Here is a 22347-nt window from a genome sequence, read left to right on the forward strand (position 1 = left end):
CATGTGTCTGATTCCTGACGTAAATTTTCACAAGACAGTGATTACTCTTAACTGTAAGCAATCCCCTCAGATATTTCCTAGTTCAAATGTATTCTCATTGCTGGTCACAAACACTAAATTTCATGACCCACGATTTTGAAAAAAATACGTCCTTTAGGGGACTTCTCACCAAAGGGCTGTTCCCACTGTCAACTCTCCCAAGAGGAAGCAAATAAAGATGACAAAGGCTGTGTTCAGGGCTTCCCTGCTGGCTCAGTGGTGAAGAATCCACCTGCCAGTGCAGGAGACACAGTTTGATCCCTGATCCAAGAAGATTCCACATGCCACGGAGCAATTAAGCCCGTTCGCCACAACTATTGGGCCTGTGCAGCACAACTACTGAGCCCAGGTGCCACAACTACTGAAGGCTGCGTGCCCTGGAGCCTGCGCGCCACAACAAGAGAAACCCACAACAAGAGGAACCTCTGCAAGGAGAGGCCCATGCACTGCAGTGAAGAGTAGCCCCAGCCTGCCACAACTAGAGAGAACCCCACACAGCAACCAAGACCCAGCACAACCAAAAATAAGTCATTAAAGACTGCATTCATCTTTTATGGTTTTCAGTCTAGGGGATGCTGGGAGAGGGCATGAGAAAGGGGAGGAGAGGAGGAGATGGGAGGATGGAAGCTCAGAGCAACAGAAAAGAAAGAGTCGTCAGGTACCTGGAGTCCAAACTCCTCGCTGAGGTTGGTGAAGAGATACTCGTAACCATAGGCAGCCTTGCAGTTCAGCCACACCACGTGGTAGGGGCTCCGTGAGATCCAGCTTCGGACCAGCTCCATGATTCCACGCAGGCACTCCTCCTGGGCAGGAAGGTTCAAAGGCAGTTAATACTGCTCCACGCCCAGGCTTCCCAGATACCCACGGCAACAGGAACAATTAACATCTCATCTGTTACTCCCCAAACCACCCTCTTAAGAAATACAGCTGTGATCCAAGGAGACATACCCGACTAGGAATTTGATAGTATTTTGGGTTGCAAAAAGTTGTGTCTAAGTACACACTCTGGATGTCTTTCACTCTGAAAACAAAATTCAAACAAGGGGGTGTGATTCATTTCACGGGAAATAAAATACGAAGCCTACACTGTCAGTTATTTTACAGTTTGTTCTGTCATTTGGATTTTTTTCTTATATCAACTTTGTTGGGAAATGATTTCCATATGATGAAATAATACAGCTCTTGCATATATAGTTCAGTGAATTTAGACCAATTCATGTAATTACCACCTTGATCAACACATGGAATGTTACCATCCCCTCATTTCAAGAGGAAAAAGGTGCCTTTCTATTACAAATATTATTATAATCCAATTAGATTTCTAAGAGAAACAAAGCCTGGTATTTAGTGGGGAGAAATGAACAATAAAACCTTTAAAACAATGCAGTCATTAGGTTCCAGAACTCCACAAAGCCCAGTACCTGCCCCCAGAGTGCAGAAGCTCCATTCTGGCAGCTTCTCCTTTAGCCAATCTGAAGTCTCCTGTGTACAAGACAGTTCCATTGTTGCCCTGAAATAAAAACCTGGAAAGAAAATAGATCTCAGTGGCTTCTAAGTCTCATACAAAATTCTAGTAAATTTATTCTAAATCCATATACTAAATATATGTGCTGTGCTTAGTCACTCAGTCATCTCCGACTCTTTGCAACCCCATAGACTATAGCTCTCCAGGCTCCTCGTCCATGGGTATTCTCCAGGCAAGAATACTAGAGTGGGTTACCATGCCCTCCTCCAGGGGATCTTCCCAACCCAGGGACTGAACCCAGGTCTCTCACATCACAGGCAGATTCTTTACCATCTGAGCCACCAGGGAAGCCCAAGTATACTGGAATGGGTAGCCTATCCCTTATCCAGGGGATCTTCCCGACCCAGGAATCAAACCAGGGTCTCCTGCATTATAGATGAATTCTTTTTTTTTCTTTTATAATTTTTTTATTTATTTGTTTTTGTCTGTGTTGGATCTTCCTTGCTGCATGGGCTTTCTCTAGTTTCAGTTCGCAGGCTTCTCATTGAGGTGACTTCTCTTGTTGCAGAGCACAGGCTCAGTAGTCATGGCTCATGGGCTTAGTTGTCTGGCAGCATGTGGGATCTTCCCAGACTGGGGATTGAACCTGTGTCCCCTGCATTGGCAGGCAGATTCTTTACCACTGACCCGCCAGGGAAGCCCTGCAGGTGAATTCTTTACCAGTTAAGCTACCAGGGAAGCCCACTAAATATATACTAAATCTAAATATATACTAAATCCAAATATATACTAAATCCATAGCCCATGTTGCCTGCCAAACACAGCTGCTGTGATACGGTGCTGATGTAATTCCCAAAGTGTTAAACCACACTGAACCCTCAGCTGCCACGTCTTCCCAAAGAGGGAAAACATAACATGGTGGAGATATCGCTGAGTTTGCAAGAGATGTCCCCTAAAATGCATCAGCACCTTTGACTGTATACAGGAGAAATCTTTTTCTCCTGCTCATGGAGAAAAAGATCCATATGATGAGAAAATGCAAAGCCCGTGGAAAGATTGCTACTGAAGTCTTCCAGTGTAAGAAAGCCACATTTTGAACATAACCTGTGCCCCGGTCCCCCCTAGTTTAACCCTGGAAATAAAGGTTAAAAGAATTGCCATCACAAGAAGCAAATCTCCTGGTACACGTTATTTTCTAGACCCTACAAGTTTATTTCTACAAATGTAATACATATCAACACAAAATAAATGGGCAAAACAGATGAACCCCCTTACATAACTGATCCTGGGCAATGACCAGCAGGTAAAAGAGTCACAACAATCTCTTCCTTCTAAAAAGAAAGAAAAAAAAATAATAATAGAAGTTATCATTAGGACCCAGCTAAACAAAGCCCTCCTGAGTAGAACGTACACAAGTACTTCTCAAGAACTTGCTATATCTTGCTCCTTTCCCCACTCTCCAAATCCTGGAAACAAGTGGAATCCTTATTCACAAAACAAATGGTTAAAAGTAGAGTTCCAATGCAACACAGCATTTCCACTCTTGGGAAGAAAGAAATGAAGTGACGGGCCTAGAGATTGTCATACTGAGTGAGGGAAGTCAGGCGGAGAAGAAATATCACATCCCTTACATGCAGGATCTAAAAAGAAATGATAAAAATGAACCTATTTACAAAACAGAAGCAGACTCAGAGACTTAAAGAATGAACTTATGGTTACCAGTGGGGAAGAATGGGGGGAAGGGAAGGGATAGTTAGGAAGTTTGGATGGACATCAACACTATGCTGTATTTAAAATGGATAACCAACAAGGTCCTGCTGTATAGCACAGGGAACTCTGCTCAATGTTATGTGGCAGCCTGGATGGGAGGGGAGTTTGGGGGAGAATGGATACATGTGTATGTATGGCTGAGTCCCTTCGCTGTTCACCTAAAACCATCACAACATTGTTAATCAGCTATGCTCCATCATGGCAACTCCTCCAGTTATGTTTGTTCCCCAGGCCCCTTTAAAACAGGCTCTCCCACTGGTTGGAGCTGGAGACAAACACACAAGCCTCAGTGTGTGAGAAGAAACAGAAAGGACCAGAGTCGGGCGGCAGGACTCTGACCACTGGGGGCCACCTGCTGCCTGCTGCCCAATTCTGAGAAGGCCACTCACTAACACAGGCCGCCAGGGACTGAGAGCATCTCCCCAAAGTGCCAGCTAACGGAGCTCAGGATGGCATGCAGGAAGGTTCTAGGCCATCCCTTCCCTCTCCCTCGGAACAGTTACTGTAAAAGTACTTCAATGTCTGATCTCCTCCAGGGAGGACATGTGAAAAGTCCGTCCCTGTCCCATGACAGCCACACCACCAAGGACACTCTTCAGATTTCAACGCGTCAACAAAGCAGGTTCTAATTGGGCTACGTAACAAATGCTAACTGGATTTGCTGTAAGACAGGAAAATACCTCCCCGCCCGATGTATAATTTGAGATAAAAATAAATACATACATAAATGGTGGGTCTTCAATCCTAGTTACTATTAAAAAAAAAATTGAATGCACAACACAAAAGTACCTGCGTTTGAATTTAAGGACAAAAAAATAAACTAGATCCACTTGAACAATGTCTTTTTCTTGAATAAGAAAATGATTCAGAAAAAAAATCACAGTATACATAAATTTGCTGCAAAAACATTAAACACTGTTTTATATACCTAACATTATAATAACCAATACACGTGGCAGTCATACTACACAGTAATCATACCATTACTATGGCACTCCTATAACTAGCATGTGACGCTAATAGAAGCAGTTCTGTCCTTAGAATTGGATAGAAGCAATGTTCAGTCCCTTAGACGTAGAAAATAAATACATCACAAACTTTTTTTTTTCCTTACAAACTTATTCATTTACTATAAATTTTATTTCTGGCTAAATGAGCATTCAAAATCAAGGAGAAAGATAATCATTTAATGCTAAATAACAATTTTTAGAAATACAATATTTAATATTTAGTTACCTCGCCTGATGCTTCATCGACTAAAGATATCTGGGTAGGAGTTTCAATTTCAATTGATACCTATTAAAATAAGACATCAGGTATATATCATATTGTACACAGTCTTTCATGACTTTATATGCCTTTGCCATCTAAACACAGAAAGGGAACTAAGAGATATTACAGACTGTCAGTGGAACAATTTCTGATTTCACTATAAAAACAGTTTTACAGCTTGAAAACATGATAAAGTTAAAATTACACCTTTCTTGAGGTTGATATGGCAATATGTATATATTGGATGCCTTACAAACCTGTACATCTCTGACACAGCATTTCTACTATGAATTCAATTTCCCCCCCTTCACCTCCCAACCCTCCCATTCCCATTGAACTTGAGTCTTTGTACTACATGTAGTCACCTGTTCTTTGTATTTAGATTTTCTGCTGCAGAACACAGTCTGCCATCAGTCTGTGATGTGTTGGCCTAATTCACAGATTCAAGAAGCTATCCGCACACTTCATAGAATGGCAACCAGCACAGAGAGGCATTCAGTAAGTCGTTGATGAATGAAGATAATTTCTCATCTTTTTAGTCCACTGATATCATAATACCTTCAGTGAGGTTCAGGTGTGAAAATAACTTTCACTTTTGGATTAAACACACAGTATTCATGATGTACTATTTTTTTAATACTGTTAGATTCAGTATTAGGATGTTCAAATGTGCTCATATAGAAATGGCCTTTTTTCCCCATGTATTATCATTATCCATTTGACAGTGAGGTTGAGCAGCTTATCTTTTTATTCTCTCCTACAGTAGGGATTATTTGTTCTTTGAATATTTGGCAAAAGGCAAGATAAAACCATCTGGGCCTGAGGCTTTTTTTGAAGAAGAGATCTTTGAAAACTGCTTTAATGTCTTTGATGGCTACTTCTTTATCTTTTCCTGCCTCAATTTGGGATTTTCCTACTTTTCCAGGTATTTATCCACTCTAGCTAAATTATCAAATATACTGTATTAATTTTCAAAACAAGGCACTGCTGTTTATTAAGTTATTTTCCTTTATATCATTTGTTATTTTTATATGCATCTTTGTTTTTTCAGTCTTGGCAGAAGTTTATTTCTCTACAGACCAGCTTTTACTTTTATTCATCTTCCTTTTTATTTTCTGTGGTAGTTTATTTTCTATGGTAGGTAGGGTAGAACCCAGGCAGGGACAAAGTGGCTTGTGTGGCCTGAGGAAATGGGAGTGAGTGGTCCTGATTTTTACTGTGGTTACAGGGTGGGCCTGGGATTGCATCTTAGAATGCCATGTAGGTGCCAAGGAAGGTGTAGACTTTTTTAAAAGCCAGTTTGCCCACAGGTAGGGCAGAAGGGAAAGGTGGACATGGGAACTGAAACTTGCCAGCAGTCAGACATCAAACAGACTCTTGTTCAGAATTCTCTGCTGCTGCTGCTAAGTTGCTTCAGTCGTGTCCGACTCTGTGCGACCCCATAGACGGCAGCCCACCAGGCTCCCCCGTCCCTGAGATTCTCCAGGCAAGAACACTGGAGTGGGTTGCCATTTCCTTCTCCAATGCATGCAAGTGAAAAGTGAAAGTCAAGTCGCTCAGTCGTGTCTGACTCTTCACAACCCCATGGACTGCAGCCTACCAGGCTCCTCCGTCCATGGGGTTTTCCAGGCAAGTGTACTGGAGTGGGGTGCCATTGCCTTCTCTGGAACTCTCTGCTAGCTCCCCCAAGTATTGATGGTTTAATCCATATAACAACCCCTAATTCTATCTACTCATTGCGGTTGTTTCTCCGATCAATCACTGAGTGATCAGGGACTACTATATCTGGTCTGATGCTATTTTGTTAGTTGCATATATGTTGATATCTTTTCTCTTTTTTTTGGCTGCACTTTGCAGCTTGCAGGATCTTAGTTCCCCAACCACCAAGTGGCATCTTCTTGATACTTTTAAGAGGTTGTCCCTTTGAATAGTAAAAACACAGTCTTTGAAATTAATGATATTTTTTGCCTTCAACTCTGCGTGATATAATAGTTGCTACTCTGGCATTTTTAGTTTCTAATTTTCAGTATATCTTTTCCCTTTTTTTTTTTTCTCCCACTTCAACCTGAACTTTTCCTTTAGTGTTATCTATGTGTCTTGTAGATCAAAACTTGGGGATCTATTTTTTTTAACCTAAATCAAGAATTTGTCTTCTGATCAAAAGTTGAAATAAATCCATTTATATTTAGAGCAATTACTGTTATGACATAACCTTGCCTGCCATCTTCACATTTTCATACCATGCTTTGTTTTTCTCACCTTTACTATAACTTTCTATTGGAGATATCCATTTTATATGGCCAGATTCAAAATTATCCATTCTACTTTTATTTTGGTTCTTTATTATAAATAATGTTATGTTTATTTTTCTTATTTTTCCTAATCTATTCCATGATCTAAATAAAAGGTTTATTAGTTCTGTCAATAAACAGTTTACACTTTAAAGCATTAAAATGCAACTCAGAAAGACACCTTGTGAGATTAGACAAAACTAAGCATCTAGGTCATCATGTTGGGGGACAAGAAAGAAAAATCAACAACAATAAAATGTCAACTTCTTCTAAACTAATGAACTGCAAAGGCTGAATATTGACATGGTGGTTACTGTGGATAAATACATTGTGAGGAAGTGGGCTTTGAATAACGACAATATTTTGTTCAATACACCTCAAAAAATATTTTCCACTTGAAAAAAAGAATTAGTATCATTCAAAAAATAAAACTTACAATTCGTTTCTCCCAAAACCTGTACTTCGGGCTTGTTAACAACAACTCTTTAGTAACAGGTGAACAGTATAAGCAAACCTTCAAGCTGGGGAAAAAGACAAAAGAAAAAAGTCATTTGAGCGCAATTCAAAATGAGCCGCCGTCTGGGTGACTAGGAAATATGTTTCAATGTGTGTCAGTTGTCTCGAATAAATCAGAAACTGCACTGACACAAACGTATTAGAATAGCTCCCAGCAGGCCAACAGTCCAATGACCACTTCAGTCGCATGATGGTGTAAAGGGACAGACAAGAAGCAGAGGACAGATCGGACGGGGCCCTCTGACCTCCTCAAAGGCTGGTCCTCACCATTCTCATCTTAAATAAATGAATTTTACAGGATTAGCTGTGTCTGGAGAGATACGTGAGTAAACTACCTCTGCAGAAGGGGCAAGGGGACAGAAGACATCTGCCTTGTACTTCATATAAATCTATTCCATTTATGTTTTTAGTTGGTAGAAATCAATTTCATGACAAACTGTAAAACTTCAACACTCCTATTTCAGTTCAGTTCAGTTGCTCAGTTGTGTCCGACTCTTTGCGACCCCATGGACTGCAGTACGCCAGGCTTCCCTGTCCATCACCAACTCCTGGAATTTACTCAAACTCATGTCCATTGAGTCAGTGATGCCATCCAACCATCTCATTCTCTGTCGTCTCCTTCTCCTCCTGCCTTCATTCTTTCCCAGCATCAGGGTCTTTCTTCGCATCAGTGGCCAAAGTATTGGAGTTTCAGCTTCAATATCACCCCTTCCAATGAATATTCAGGACTGATTTCCCCTAGGATGGACTGGTTGGATCACCTTGCAGTCCAAAGGACTCTCAAGAGTCTTCTCCAACACCACAGTTCAAAAGCATCAATTCTTCGGCACTCAGCTTTCTTTATGGTCCAACTCTCACATCCATACATGACTACTGGAAAAACCATAGCTTTGACTAGACGGACCTTTGTTGGCAAAGTACTATCTCTGCTTTTTAATATGCTGAGGTTTAATATGCTAGGTTGGTCATAACTTCTCTTCCAAGGAGCAAGTATCTTTTAATTTCATGGCTGCAGTCACTATCTGCAGTGATTTTGGAGTCCAAAAAAATAAAGTCTGTCACTGTTTCCATTGTTTCCCCATCTATTTGCCATGAAGTGATGGGACCAGATGCCATGATCTTAGTTTTCTGAACGTTGAGTTGTAAGCCAACTTTTTTACTCTCTTCTTGCACTTTCATAAAGAGGCTCTTTAGTTCTTCTTCACTTTCTGCCATAAGGAATCAGCCTTCAATGCAGGAGACCCTGGTTCAATTCCTGGGTTGGGAAGATCTGCTGGAGAAGGGAAAGGCTACCCTCTCCAGTATTCTGGCCCTGGAGAATTCCATGGACTGTATTAGTCCATGGAGTCACAGAGAGTCGGGACACTCCAATTTAGAGGTTAGGAATGCAGTCTATGGTAGATCATACTTTCCAAAGATGGCCATGTTAACCATATATCCCCCCAACCACACACAGCCTTCTTAACAAAATGGTCATGGAACTTCCACTGACAGGAGGGATCTGTGTTGACCTCCCCTTGAATCTGAACCAACAGAATGTAATGGAAGTAATACTGTAGGGCTTCCGAGTCTAGATCTCTGGACAATATGGCTGCTGCTAGCTCTCTTTTATAGGTCTCTGGTGGCCAGATGGTCAAGAATTTGCCTGCAATGCAGGAGACCTAGGTTCAATCCCTTGGTGGATTGATACCTTGGAGAAGGAATTGGCAACCCACTGAAGTATTCTTGACTGGAGAATCCCAAGGACAGAGGAATGTGGTAGGCTATGTCCACGGGGTCGCAAAATTGAGTCCGACACAATTGAGCAACTAACACAGCTCTCATTTGGGATGTACACTTTTTTTTTTCCTTTAAAAACTCCAGCTATCCTGAAACCACTATGCTGAAGAGATATTTTTAGAGATGGAGATACCCAAAGGGCCCCAACTGTTTGAGTCTGCCTAACTCAGGTGTCAGACATTGAATGAATAAGCCTCCAGACGTAACGCCAGCCCCATATAATACCCAGTCAGGCAGAAACCAGCCATCCCCACTATGCCCTGTCAGAGCTCCTGACCCTCAGAAACAGAATAGAGACAGAATACATGATTAGGGTTACTTTAAGCCACTGAGCTTGTGGGTAGTTTGCTACGCAGCAATAGATGACTAATATACCGGCTCTAAAATCCAACAGACCTGTCGGGAGTCCTGGTCCCCCGCATTACTATCTGTGTGACCTTGGGCAACTCATCTAACCCCTCTGGTTCCTCAGTTTCCTCATCCATAAGATAGAATTGATTTTACAACCAAAAGCTAAACCATGATGGCAGAAGTCAGAAGACAGGTTATCTGTGAGTGGGAAAGACCGAGTTGGGGAGGGACAGAGTTCTGTACCAGGTGAGTGCTGTTGTTTCTCAGGCTGGGCAGAAGCTGCACATGTGTATACTTGTGAAAGTCCATCAGACTGTTTCCTTATGATGTAAGTACTTTCCTACGTAGAGGTTACAGCTCAATTAAAAGTTTTACTTAAAAAAGCCCACACAAATAAATAGCAAGAAAAAATTACCTGCATTCCAACCTTCTTTTCAAGCTAGGGGCTCTTAATCCTTTCATATGATCTGAAAACATAAAAGAATCAGATATCATAAATACATTATTTTTTCAGAGGATTCCTTGACCCAGGGAAACTGAGTTGTCTGTTGTTTATAGATTTCCTTTTAAGAGAAAATAAATGAGAGTTTCACTTTTATAGGAGCATTGATTTGTATGAGCTCTTGCTTCTGCAAGTGAAGAATCCACCGAAAACAGGACAAGAACCACCAAAGTTGACCATCTCTGAGCCAACAGAAGCCATTTAAAAGGAGAATGAGCCTCTGTATCTTAGGGCAGAGTCTAAATCACTTGGAGTAGCCACAGAAGAATGCATGACCAGAGTCTCATTTGGAACTGCTTCCATCATTTTCCTCTACTCTCTTTTATTTCAATCCAACCATCTTCGGACCATGCTCTCTCTAACCCCTTCAATTCCAGTCACTAAGTTAGTCCATCTGGAAATTCAAGTTTGCTTCCATGGAATCCTTGAGGAAACCATACAGGCTTAGGCCAGAATAAGAAGAGTTTCATTAACTTCTCAGCCAACTGTGACTGCTGGGTTGAAAATCATTAAAGAGACACTGGACTTAAACAAACATTAGAGTAGATGAACTTCACAGATATATACAGAACGTTCCATGCAAAAGCAATAGAACACACATTCTTCTCAAATTCATAGGGAACACTGTCCAAGACATGCACATATTAGGCCACAAAATGAGTCTCAATATATTTAAGAAGATTGAAATCATATCAAGCATCTTTTCCAACTACAATGGTATAAAACTAGAAAGAAAATTAATTACAAGAAACCTGGGAAATTCACAAATATATGGAGATTAAACAACACACTACTGAACAACCAATGGGCCAAAGAAGAAATCAAAAGAGAAATTCCAAAATACCTTGAAACAAATGAAAATGGAAATAAAACATACCAAAATATGTGGGATGCACAAAAACAGTTCTAAGGGGGAAGTGCAAATGATAAATCTCCACCTCAAAAAATAAGAAAAATCAACCTAATTTTACACTTTAATGAACTAGAAAAATAACAAAGCCCAAAACTATTAGAAGGAAGGAAATAACAAAAATTAGAACAAAAACAAAGAAATAGAGACTAAAAAGGCAACAGAGAAAAATCAGTAACAGCTGGTTCTTTAAAAAGATAAACATAACTGGCGAGTCTTTGCTAGACTCACCAACAAAAAAGAGAGAGACACATAGGGCTCAAATGAATAAAATCAGAAATAAAAGAAGAGTTATTACAACTGTTGCCACAGAAAAGAAAGAGTAAGAGACTACTATGAACAATTATACACCAACATAGCGGATGGCCTAGAAGAAATTGATAAAGTCTTAGAAACATACGACCTAGAAGGACTCAATCATGATGAAACAGAAAGTCTGAGCAGACTGATTACTAGTAAGGATATCAAATATCCTTTCTAATATCAGTAATTTTAAAAAATCCAACAAACAAAAGTCCCAGACCTGATGACTTTGCTGCTGAATTCTACAAACATTCAAAGAACTCATTTTATGAAGCTAGTACTACCCTGATACCAAAACCAGACAAGGACATCACACACAAAAAAAGAAAATACAGCCCAATATCCCTGATGTACATAGACTAAAAAATCCTCAACAAAATATTAGCAAACAGAATTCAACAATATATTAAAAGGATCATACACCATGGTTAAGTGGGATTTATTCCAAGGATGCAAACTTGGTTCAACATCCACAAATCAATCAATGTGATAATCTCATTAACAAAATGAAGGCTAAAAATCATATAATCATCTCAACAGATGCACAAAAGCACTGGACAAAACTCAATATACATTTATGACAAAAAATCTCAATAAACCAGGTACAGATGGAACATACCTTAATATAATAAAGCCATTGTAACAATCTCTCAGCAAACATTCAAAACTACATCAAAAAGAATAAAATGCCTAAGAATAAACTTAACCAAGGAAATGAAGGTTTGTATATTTAAAACTATAAAACATTAATAAAATAAATTGAAGATGACACAAATAGAAAGCTATTTCGTGTTCATAGACTGAAAGAATCAATATTGTTAAATTGTCCATACCACACAAAGCAATCAACAGGCTCAATGTAACCAATATCAAAATTCCATTGACATTATCCATAGAAAAAGTTCAAATACTCCTAAAATTTGTACAGAACCACAAAAGACTCCAAATAGCCAAAGTAGTCTTGAAAAAGAACAAAACTGGAGACATGTTTTCTGATTACAAAATGTATTTCAAAGCTATAGTAATTAAAACAGTATGGTACTGGCATAAAAACACATAGATAGATCAACAAAACAGAATAATAAGCCCAGAAATAAACCCACATATATTGTGTCAATTTATGATAAAAAGTGAAAATGTTAGGCACTCAGTTGTGTCCGACTCTCTGTGACCCCATGGACTGTGGCCTGTCCCTGTCCATGGAATTCTCCAGGCAAGGATACTGGAGTGGGTTACCATGCCCGCCTCAAAATTTAAGACTAATTACTCCCAAATCCATAGTTGTTTATATATATATATATATATATATATATATAATCTTTACTTTTTTATTTTTGGCTGTGCTGGGTCTTTGTTGCTATGCTCAGAATGAAACCTAACCACTATCTTATACTATACATAAGAATTAACTCAAAACAGATTAAAGACTTGAATGTAAGATCTGAAACCATAAAATTTCTAGATGAAAACACAGGCAGTAAGCTACTTGATATGGGTCTTGATGATGATTTTTTTAAATCTGACACCAAAAGCAAAAATAAACAAATGATCAATACAAAGTGATTTTTTTTAATGGGCAGATCTAAATATACATTTTCCCCAAGACATACAGATGGCCAACAGGCACATCAAAAGATGTTCCACATCACTAATCACCTGCTGCTGCTGCTAAGTCGCTTCAGTTGTGTCCGACTCTGTGCGACCCCATAGACGGCAGCCCACCAGGCTCCCCCATCCCTGGGATTCTCTAGGCAAGAACACTGGAGTGCGTTGCCATTTCCTTCTCCAATGCATGAAAGTGAAAAGTGAAAGTGAAGTTGCTTAGTCGTGTCCAACCCTCAGTGACCCCATGGACTGCAGCCCACCAGGCTCCTCCGTCCATGGGATTTTCCAGGCAAGAGTACTGGAGTGGGGTGCCATTGCCTTCTCCGCACTAATCACCAGTGAAATGTAAATCAAACCCAGTATAAGATATTACCTCATACCCATTAGAATGGTTATTATCAAAAAGAAAAATAACAAATGTTGAAAAGGATGTAGAGAAATGGGAGCCCTTGTGCACTGTTGGTGGGAATGTAAATTAGTGCAGCCCATTTTATAGAAAACAATATGGAATTTCCTCAAAAAATTAAAATATAGGACTATCATATGATCTGGCAATTCCAAATCTGTGTATTTATCTGAAGAAAGGTATCTGCACCTCAGGTTCACTGCACTGTTATTTACAACAGCCAAGACTGGAAACAACCTAAGTGTCCATCAGTGGATGAATGGATAAAGAAAACTGTGGTTTACATGCATGAAGGATATTATTCAGCCATAAAATTGCTGTCTAACCACAAATTAACAACCTTCATTATAAGTATTCTAAAAGCTGATAATAAGTTTAGTAAGTTTAAAGCTAATTAAAACAAAAGTATTCTCTCTCTATAACTTTTTTTCAGCTCTTTTAAGGTTAATACATAAATGCTGCTGGAAATTAATTTTACTTAAAACTATAACTAAGTTGGTTATTTTGAAAGTCATCCCTCCTCAAATCATTTACCAAAACTGACTTTCATTTGCGTTTCTGTAAACACTGCCCATTACCACCCCTGATGAAAGCAAAGACAGTCAAGCTTGGCTGTTGGGGAGACAATGTTAAATAGCGTGGCAATAACCCACAAGAAAAATATCTAATTACCCTATTCACTACCAACACTGGAAAAGGTCAGTTTTCATCCCAATTCCAAAGAAAGACAATGCAAAAGGATGTTCAAACTACCCCACAATTGCACTCATCTCACACGCTAGCAAAGTATTGCTCAAACTTCTCCAAGCCAGGCTTCAACAATACATGAACTGTAAACTTCCAGATGTTCAAGCTGGTTTTAGAAAAGGCAGAGGAACCAGAGATCAAATTGCCAACATCCACTGGATCATCAAAAAAGCAAGAGAGTTCCAGAAAAACATCTACTTCTGCTTTATTGACTATGTCAAAGCCTTTGTTGTGTGGATCACAACAAACTGGAAAATTCTTGAAGAGATGGGAATATGAGACCATCTTACCTGCTTCCTGAGAAATCTGTACGCAGGTCAAGAAGCAACAGTTAGAACTGGACATGGAACAACAGACTGGTTCCAAATTGGGAAAGGAGTACATCAATGCTGTATATTGTCACCCTGCTTATTTAACTTATATGCAGAGTACATCATGCAAAATGCCAGGCTGGATGAAGCACAAGCTGGAATCAAGATTGCTGGGAGAAATATCAATAACCTCAGATATGCAGATGATACCATCCTTATGGCAGAAAGCAAAGAACTAAAGAGTCTCTTGATGAAAGTGAAAGAAGAGAGTGAAAAAGTTGGCTTAAAACTCAACATTCAAAAAACTAAGATCATGGCACCCAGTCCCATCATTTCATGGCAAATAGATGCGAAAACTGCAAACAGTGACAGACTTTATTTTCCTGGGCTCCAAAATCACTACAGATGGTGACTGCAGCCATGAAATTAAAAGACACTTGCTCCTTGGAAGAAAGTATGACCAACCTAGACAGCATATTAAAAAGCAGAGACATTACTTTGCCAACAAAGGTCCGTCTAGTCAAGGCAATGGCACCCCACTCCGTTACTCTTGCCTGGAAAATCCCATGGATGGAGGAGCCTGGTAGGCTGCAGTCCATGGGGTCACTAAGAGTCGGACACGACTGAGCAACTTCACTTTCACTTTTTCACTTTCACGCATTGGAGAAGGAAATGGCAACCCACTCCAGTGTTCTTGCCTGGAGAATCCCAGGGACAGGGGAGCCTGGTGAGCTGACGTCTATGGGGTCACACAGAGTTGGACACGACTGAAGTGACTTAGCAGCAGCAGCAGTCAAGGCTATGGTTTTTCCTGTGGTCATGTATGGATGTGAGAGTTGGACTGTGAAGAAGGCTGAGCGCCAGAGAATTGATGCTTTTGAACTGTGGTGTTGGAGAAGACTCTTGAGAGTCCCTTGGACTGCAAGGAGATCCAACCAGTCCATTCTGAAGGAGATCAGCCCTGGGATTTCTTTGGAAGGAATGATGCTAAAGCTGAAACTCCAGTACTTTGGCCACCTCATGCGAAGAGCTGACTCATTGGAAAAGACTCTGATGCTGGGAGGGATTGGGGGCAGGAGGAGAAGCGGACGACAGAGGATGAGATGGTTGAATGGCATCAGTGACTCGATGGACATGAGTTTGAGCAAGCTCTGGGAGTTGGTGATGGACAGGGAAGCCTGGCATAATGCAGTCCATGGGGTCTCAAGGAGTCAGACACAACACAGCAACTGAACTACCAACACACACACCCTCAAATTTGTATGTAATGATCCTTAACTAATGAAAATAAGGCCATCACCACACCTCACGTGGCCAACACTGACCAAACACATGCCTCTACAGGACAGTCCACCTGCCGCCTCAGAGGGTGCATCTCCTCACGTCACTGCTGGTCCAGGCTTTTCAGGACAATGAGCACTTCCCAGAGCAGGACTCTCTGTTAGAAGGCTGACTCAGGACTCTGCTCCATGTTCCCAAACCAATTCAGTGGGCAGCACCCTGTTTCATCAAGACAGTCCAGCCCACCACCCCAGGCTCCTTCCTCATGGGCAGTCAAGGGAACCTGAATGCGTTTACTTTGTGATGCTAGTGGCTCAGTGGTAAAAAATCTGCATGCAGTGCAGGAGACCCAGGTTTGACCCCTGAGTCAGGAAGATTCCCTGGAGGAGGAAATGGAAACCCACTCCAGTGTTCTTGCCTGGGAAATCCTATGGACAGAGGAGCCGGGTGGGACTCTGACCCTGGAGTCCATGGGGTCACAACAGTTGGACACGACTGAGCGACTCAACAACAACAAGGACTGCACGCAGAGTCTCTCTTCCAGGGCCTTTTTTGTTTTCCTTGACCAGAATAAATCATCTTAAGTTGTCTCCAGAAGGGGTCCTCCCCCGCTCTGGGCCACTGTCTTAAGGCTATGGGTGCCCTCTTGTCCTCCAGGCCTCACTGGTGCTTAGTCAAGTCTGCCCTGAGCACAGCACTGGATTCCAGATGGGCCATAAGCAAGCGTCAAGCAGGTCCATGGCCCACCTTAACTTTCATCAAGATGTGATGCTAACAGTGTACATGCAGGTGTTAACAAGAGGCCACAGATCTTGTCAGACATCCTGTGTCACTCAGTTTAGGCTGCAATAACAAAATATCAGAGTCTGTGTGGCTTAAACAGAAATGCATTTCTAACACTTCTGGCAGCTAAAGTTCAAGATTAAGGTGATGAGACTGATTTCTGGGGATGCCTCTCCTCCTGCCTTACAAACAGCCATGTTCTTGCTATGTGCTCACACCTTTCCTCACTGTGCATATGGAGGGAGTGAGCTCTCCTCCTCTTCTTCTAAGGCCACCAATCCTATCAAATTAGAACCTCACCCTTACAATCTCATTTAACCTTCAGGTGTTATTTACTCATTTGTGTCCGACTCTTTGCGACCCCATTCAGTGTAGCCCACCAGGCTCCTCTGTCCATGGAATTTTTCAGAACATTGGAGTTAACCTTAATCACCTCCTAAAAGTCCCTTCTCCAAATGCAGTCACACTGGGAGTTAGGGACTCAGTATCTGAATTTGGGTTTGGGGGCATGCAGTGTACAAGTCACTCCATAACACATCCAAAGAAATGTTTCCCAAAATGGTTATAAACCACCAGTGGGCAATGTGGCAAACCTCAGAAAGCAGAAGGAGAGTTCTTGCCCTTGATGAGTCTACATCCTTATTGGGAAAACAGACCCACGTGGGATCAGAGAATAGGAAAAGTTATTATAAAGTGCTGGACAGGAGAGTCTTCGTTAATGTACAAACTAATGATGATGATTTCACAACTATTCCTCAATTTTAAAAAATAAGTAAAAATATAAATACACATATAAATACAAAAACAAGCAGACAGACAAATTCCGTTAGATGAATATGAACTCTTTCTCCAAACTCACTACTGCAAAATACGAAAGCCAAGCCCTGAATCCATTGTTTCATTGTGGCCACCACATGCGAGTTCAGACACCTCCTGTGGAGACTCAACAGAAAAGGTGAAAATATTCTCACCCAGCAGTGAATTCCCAATGAAAAACAAGGCAAAAACAGAAATGTTATCAAGTCACAGAAAGACTGTATAGAGGCTCCTATGCTCTTCAGTGAATCAGGAAAGGAGGTCCAGATTTTTCTCATTAAAGAGAGAGAGAAAAAAAAAAAAGGAGCTGAGAGCTGGAAAGCAGAGGCATTTCCCCAAAGCAGAAATTTCATCAATTTACACTACCTTAAAGTGACTGACTCCACACACAAGACAACGGCTGGTCTGCACACCAACCGCACGACGAGGGCCAAGTTTTGGTATCTGCAGTTTACTTAAATATCACACGGTGTGGTTTGTACATAAATAAGTATCTGAGTCACTCCTCAAAATAGGGGTTGGGGATCCTACTTAAGCTACTCTGGAAGTCCACACTCAAGAGGCAGCTTCCAGATTGCTCCAGTTAAGCTTCATCTCTGATCAATGCCCAAGGCTGTGCTAATTAGCACAATGAATATGGAGCCTGTTTTCATAGGTAAAGTTAGTGACCTATCAGTCAGTATGTCAGATGGTTGTGAAATCAGCAGGTACCTCAGCCCTGGAGACTGGCTAAAACGCTTTAGAGATGCTCCAGCCTTGCCTGGAGCAGTTAGCCTTGGGACCCTATGGTTAGAGGGTGATGCCAGGCTTAATTCCTAACAGCTTCCAGCTGTGAAACATTCGTATTCTAGTTGCCTGACCTGGCCCTCTAGAAAAGAAACCTGCATCCCACCTCTAGACAGAACATCTATAAGGGAGGGGAGCTTGCACTTCGTCGAGCTTACAGACAGGACTTTTCAGTGCCTGCATGCTTGCTTATCTGTGTGTAGGAGTATGGCACAAGACGCTTCTCCTCGGAAGAAAAGCTATGACAAACCTAGACAGCATGTTAAAAAGCAGAGACATTACTTTGCCGAGAAAGGTCTGTCCAGTCAAAGCTATGGTTTTTCCAGTAGTCATGTATGGATGTGAGAGTTGGACTATAAAGAAAGCTGAGCACCGAAAAATTGATGCTTCTGAACTGTGGTGCTGGAGAAGACTCTTGAGAGTCCCTTGGACTGCAAGGAGATCCAATCAGTCCATTCTAAAGGAAATCAGTCCTGAATATTCATTGGAAGGACTGTTGCCGAAGTTGAAGCACCAATACTTTGGCCACCTGATGCTTAGAACTGACTCATTGGAAAAGACCCTGATGATGGGAAAGACTGAAGGCAAGAGAAGAGGACGACAGCGGATGAGATGGTTGGATGGCATCACCGACTCGATGGACATGAGTTTGAACAAGCTCCAGGAGTTGGTGATGGACAGGGAAGCTTGGCGTGCTGCAGTCCATGGGATCGCAAAGAGTCGGTCACGACTGAGCGACTAAACTGAACTGTATGGCATAATCCCGAGAATGTGGGGGAAGAACTAAGTAATACCCGTCAACCTCTGATTACTGGGCACTGGGAGAGCTTTCAAAAGAACCGAACAGTTGTGGCAGATCAAAGTGGCGTGGGTCAGTGGCAACTGGTAGTTGCTGTTCTATCCCGCAGTATGAGGGATGAGAAGATAAAGCCTCGGATAGACTGAAGAGCTCGGCTGGGCAAGGTCCAAGCTAGTTTCTCGCATAGCCTCCCAAAGCCTGCACTTCCTCCTGCAAGACCCTCGCCTTCCTTCTCTCCAGACATGGGTGACCTCTTCGAGGGGCCCGATCCCGCGCAGCCCGGGTCCCCGGGAGGAGGCGACGCGCTGCGCTCACTCACCTTTGTGGCAGTGGGACAGGAAGTAGGCACGGGCCCTCAGGTTCTCCCTGTCGAAGCGGTCTATGGAGATGGTTGGATACTCTGCCATCTGACCCTCGAAGCAGCTCATAGCGTCGGTCAACCTTGGCGGACTAACCGCCTCGCGAGTGAGCCGCGTAAGCCCCAGCCTCCGCCGGCGCCGCTACTTCCGGGAACTTGCCACCGCCTCACCACTGGCCGGCCGGACCCAGCAAAGTCCAATCAGAGCAGCTCTGCTTCGGGGGTGGGCGGTGCCAACGAGCTTTCTGTCATTTCCGGCCTCCCGTCACCTGTGGGTTAAAACCAACCACCTGGGCTGCTCTGCGTTCACAGCTGAGAGGCTGGGTGGAATCTAGGCTGTAACGCGAGCAGTGGGCCTCCTCCTGGATACCTCGGCACAACACATCGTCGCTTTGCCTGGGTCTGTGCAGGAACAAGAATGCGAAGGGAGACAACGTCCAGAGCAGGCGACTACATCCAAGGATGCGAAGCGGGATGCGGAGCTTGGCTTTGAAATCAGACCGCATTCTGCTTCCTTCTTGTCCACTGTGTTCCTGAAAGCTTGCTTTGGCTTCTCTTCTTTCTGTCCCTTCCCACTGTCTTCTTTATGGGATAATCGTGAAGACTGTGTGAGAAAATTGTATCAGTCTTGTGGTATATTCGAAAACTATTAGTCCCCGTTTCCATTTATAATCTACAAACTGAGTAAAATACACAATCTCTGACAATCAAGCTCAGATGCATGATCTTAGGGTAGATAAGTAAAGATCTCAGGGAGAGTTTAGCTGCTAGCCTCCCCAACCTCCAACTCTTCTGAGATGTTTTGTTGTTGTTATTGTTTTCTGGAAGTTAGAAAGATGTATAAAAGTAAAACAATGGTAGGGTGATAGATGAAAGGTATGGAGTTTTTAAACATCAAAGCAACTTTATGAAAAGGTTTGCTAAAGTATTGTGTGGGCCTACATGCTCAGTCATGTCCGACTCTTTGTAACTCTATGGACTGTAGCCCACCAGGCTCCTCTGTCCATAGGATTTTCCAGGCAAGAATACTGCAGTGGGTTGCTATTTCCTCCTCCAGGGGATCTTCCTGAACCAGGGATGGAACCCATGACTCTTTCGTCTCCTGCACTGCAGGTGGATTCTTTATCGCTGAGCCAGTGGCGAAGTCTTGTGAAAATATTAACATTCACCAAATAGTCGCAATAGCATTACCTGCACCCCCTTTGTAGCAAGTCTCCTTAGACACCACAGTATTATTTTAATCACAACTCCAACACCTGTGAGTTGTGCTTAGTGTTGTGCAAGCTACTACTTTGTGCTAGCACTGTACAAGCCCTGCCATGATGACAGAGATGACTAAGATGTGCCTACAAGTCATTTTCAATCAATTTGGAGATAGACCTTTGTAGAACATGGTAAATAAATGCTTCCACAGAGACACAAGGTAACGTAGGAATAATTCCAGTAACAATTTGTTCTAACCAGGGAAATCAAGAATCAGAATGTCACCCTCAGGGAATATTAGCATATTTCTGAAGCCCTGGCAGTCAGTTCTATTCAAATACAGATTCTGATGAACTGCTGAGGAGGAGGAGGAGGAGGAGGAGGAGAGGAAGAGTAAGAAGAGAAAGGGGAGAGGAGGGGGGAGGAGTACACACCATTGTCACTACTCTGAGTAAAATACTCTGCTAGTATATATTGCCAACACATTTGATTTGGTATGAGATGGCTTGTCATAGGATAAAAGAGGGTGTCACTGTGGCTAGGCTGTCTGTACCTAAAACAAGATCTTGCACTGAGCCTGATATCTGCAGAATCCAGTGTGTTTACTTCTGAGAATGAAGCTCCTGGCCACAGGTCTTGATATGGCTCATATTCTTATTTTTTTATTTGTCCCTTTGTTTATCCTATTCTCTTTCAACAATGGATACAGTACAAGAGAATAAAGACAAATAGAGAGTTAGAATAAAAAGAGGATAGGATAAGCATAGCCCAGAGGCATGTAATGTGTACCCTTAAGATGAGTGAGCCATATTTTTATGTTGTGCTTTTTTTTCAGCTGACAATATAAATAACTTGCATTATACACATACTATGTTCTATGCTATTCTTAGAAAAGAAAATACAGGCCCTGATTAGCCACTTTCATCTGAGCCACTACTATTTATGTAATCCTGGTTAAGGTAACGTCTCCGAAACTCAGTTTTATCATCTTAAAATGGAGATAACAATAAAGCCCACACAAGGCCCTGGAAAATGCTAAGAGCTCAATAAATATTAGACACTCAGTCGTATCCAACTCTGTGCGACCCCATGGACTGTAGCCCACCAAGCTCTTCTGTCCATGGGATTCTCCAGGCAAGAATACTGGAGTGGACTGACATTCCATCTTCTCCAGAGGATCTTCCCGACTCAGAGATCCAACCTGGGTCTCCATTGCAGGCAGATTCTTTACCATCTGAGCCACCAGGGAAGCTTCCAATAAATATTAGCCATTATTATTTAGTGGGCACCTACTACTATATGATCTCACTGATATGTGGAATCTAAAGAAATCCAACTCTTGGAAACAAAGAACAGATTGGTGGTTGCCAGAGAAGAGTGAGGGGTGTGGGAGAGATGAGTGAAAGTGGTCAAAAGGTACAAACTTCCAGTTATAAGATGAAAAAGTCATGGAATGGAATGTACAGCATAGCAACTACAATTGACAATACTGTAGTGTATACTTGTGCTTAGTTGCTCAGTCATGTCCAACTCTTTGCGACCCCATGGACTGTAGCCTGCCCACCAGGCTCCTCTGTCCATGGGGATTCTTCAGGCAAGAATACTGGAGTGGGTTGCCATGCCCACTTCCAGGGGATATTCACAACCCAGGGATCAAACCCATGTCTACTGCATTTCAAGCAGATTCTTTAGCATCTGAGGCACCAGGGAAGCCCAGTGTATACTTGAGAGCTACTGAAGAAGTGGATATTAAAAGTTTTCATCACAAGAAAAAAAACTAACTATATGAGGTGATGGATGGTTAGCTAGATTTATTGTAGTGATCATGTTGGTACAGCATATACATGTTTCAAGACATTATGTTGTTCACCTTAAACTTATGCAATGTTATATATAAATTATATCACAATACAATTGGGAGAGAAAAGGAATGAGCTATTAATACAACAAAACAAAAGGGATGAGTCTCAAAATAATTTTGCTGAGCAAAAGAAGCCAGACAAAAGAAGAGTACATACTACATTATGCCATTTATATAAAATTATAGAAAAATG

The 22347-nt window shown here is 41.8% G+C and overlaps 1 protein-coding gene across 1 annotated transcript in view; it reads right to left on the reverse strand.

Moving 5' to 3' along the window:
* Nucleotides 1-19823, reverse strand: part of DCLRE1C (DNA cross-link repair 1C) — a 36462-nt gene extending 16639 nt beyond the window's left edge. The window contains exons 1-8 of the mRNA XM_061436106.1: nucleotides 19052-19823; nucleotides 9899-9950; nucleotides 7274-7358; nucleotides 4511-4570; nucleotides 2780-2835; nucleotides 1461-1562; nucleotides 988-1060; nucleotides 702-842 (exon numbers count right to left, since the gene is read on the reverse strand). Coding sequence (XP_061292090.1) covers nucleotides 702-842; nucleotides 988-1060; nucleotides 1461-1562; nucleotides 2780-2835; nucleotides 4511-4570; nucleotides 7274-7358; nucleotides 9899-9950; nucleotides 19052-19160 — 678 coding nt within the window. The 5' untranslated portion in view covers nucleotides 19161-19823. The remainder of the gene's footprint in view (nucleotides 1-701; nucleotides 843-987; nucleotides 1061-1460; nucleotides 1563-2779; nucleotides 2836-4510; nucleotides 4571-7273; nucleotides 7359-9898; nucleotides 9951-19051) is intronic.
* Between the last annotated feature and the right edge of the window lie 2524 nt (nucleotides 19824-22347).

This window comes from Bos javanicus, chromosome 13 (genome assembly GCF_032452875.1).
Source record: "Bos javanicus breed banteng chromosome 13, ARS-OSU_banteng_1.0, whole genome shotgun sequence".
NCBI lineage: Eukaryota > Metazoa > Chordata > Mammalia > Artiodactyla > Bovidae > Bos > Bos javanicus.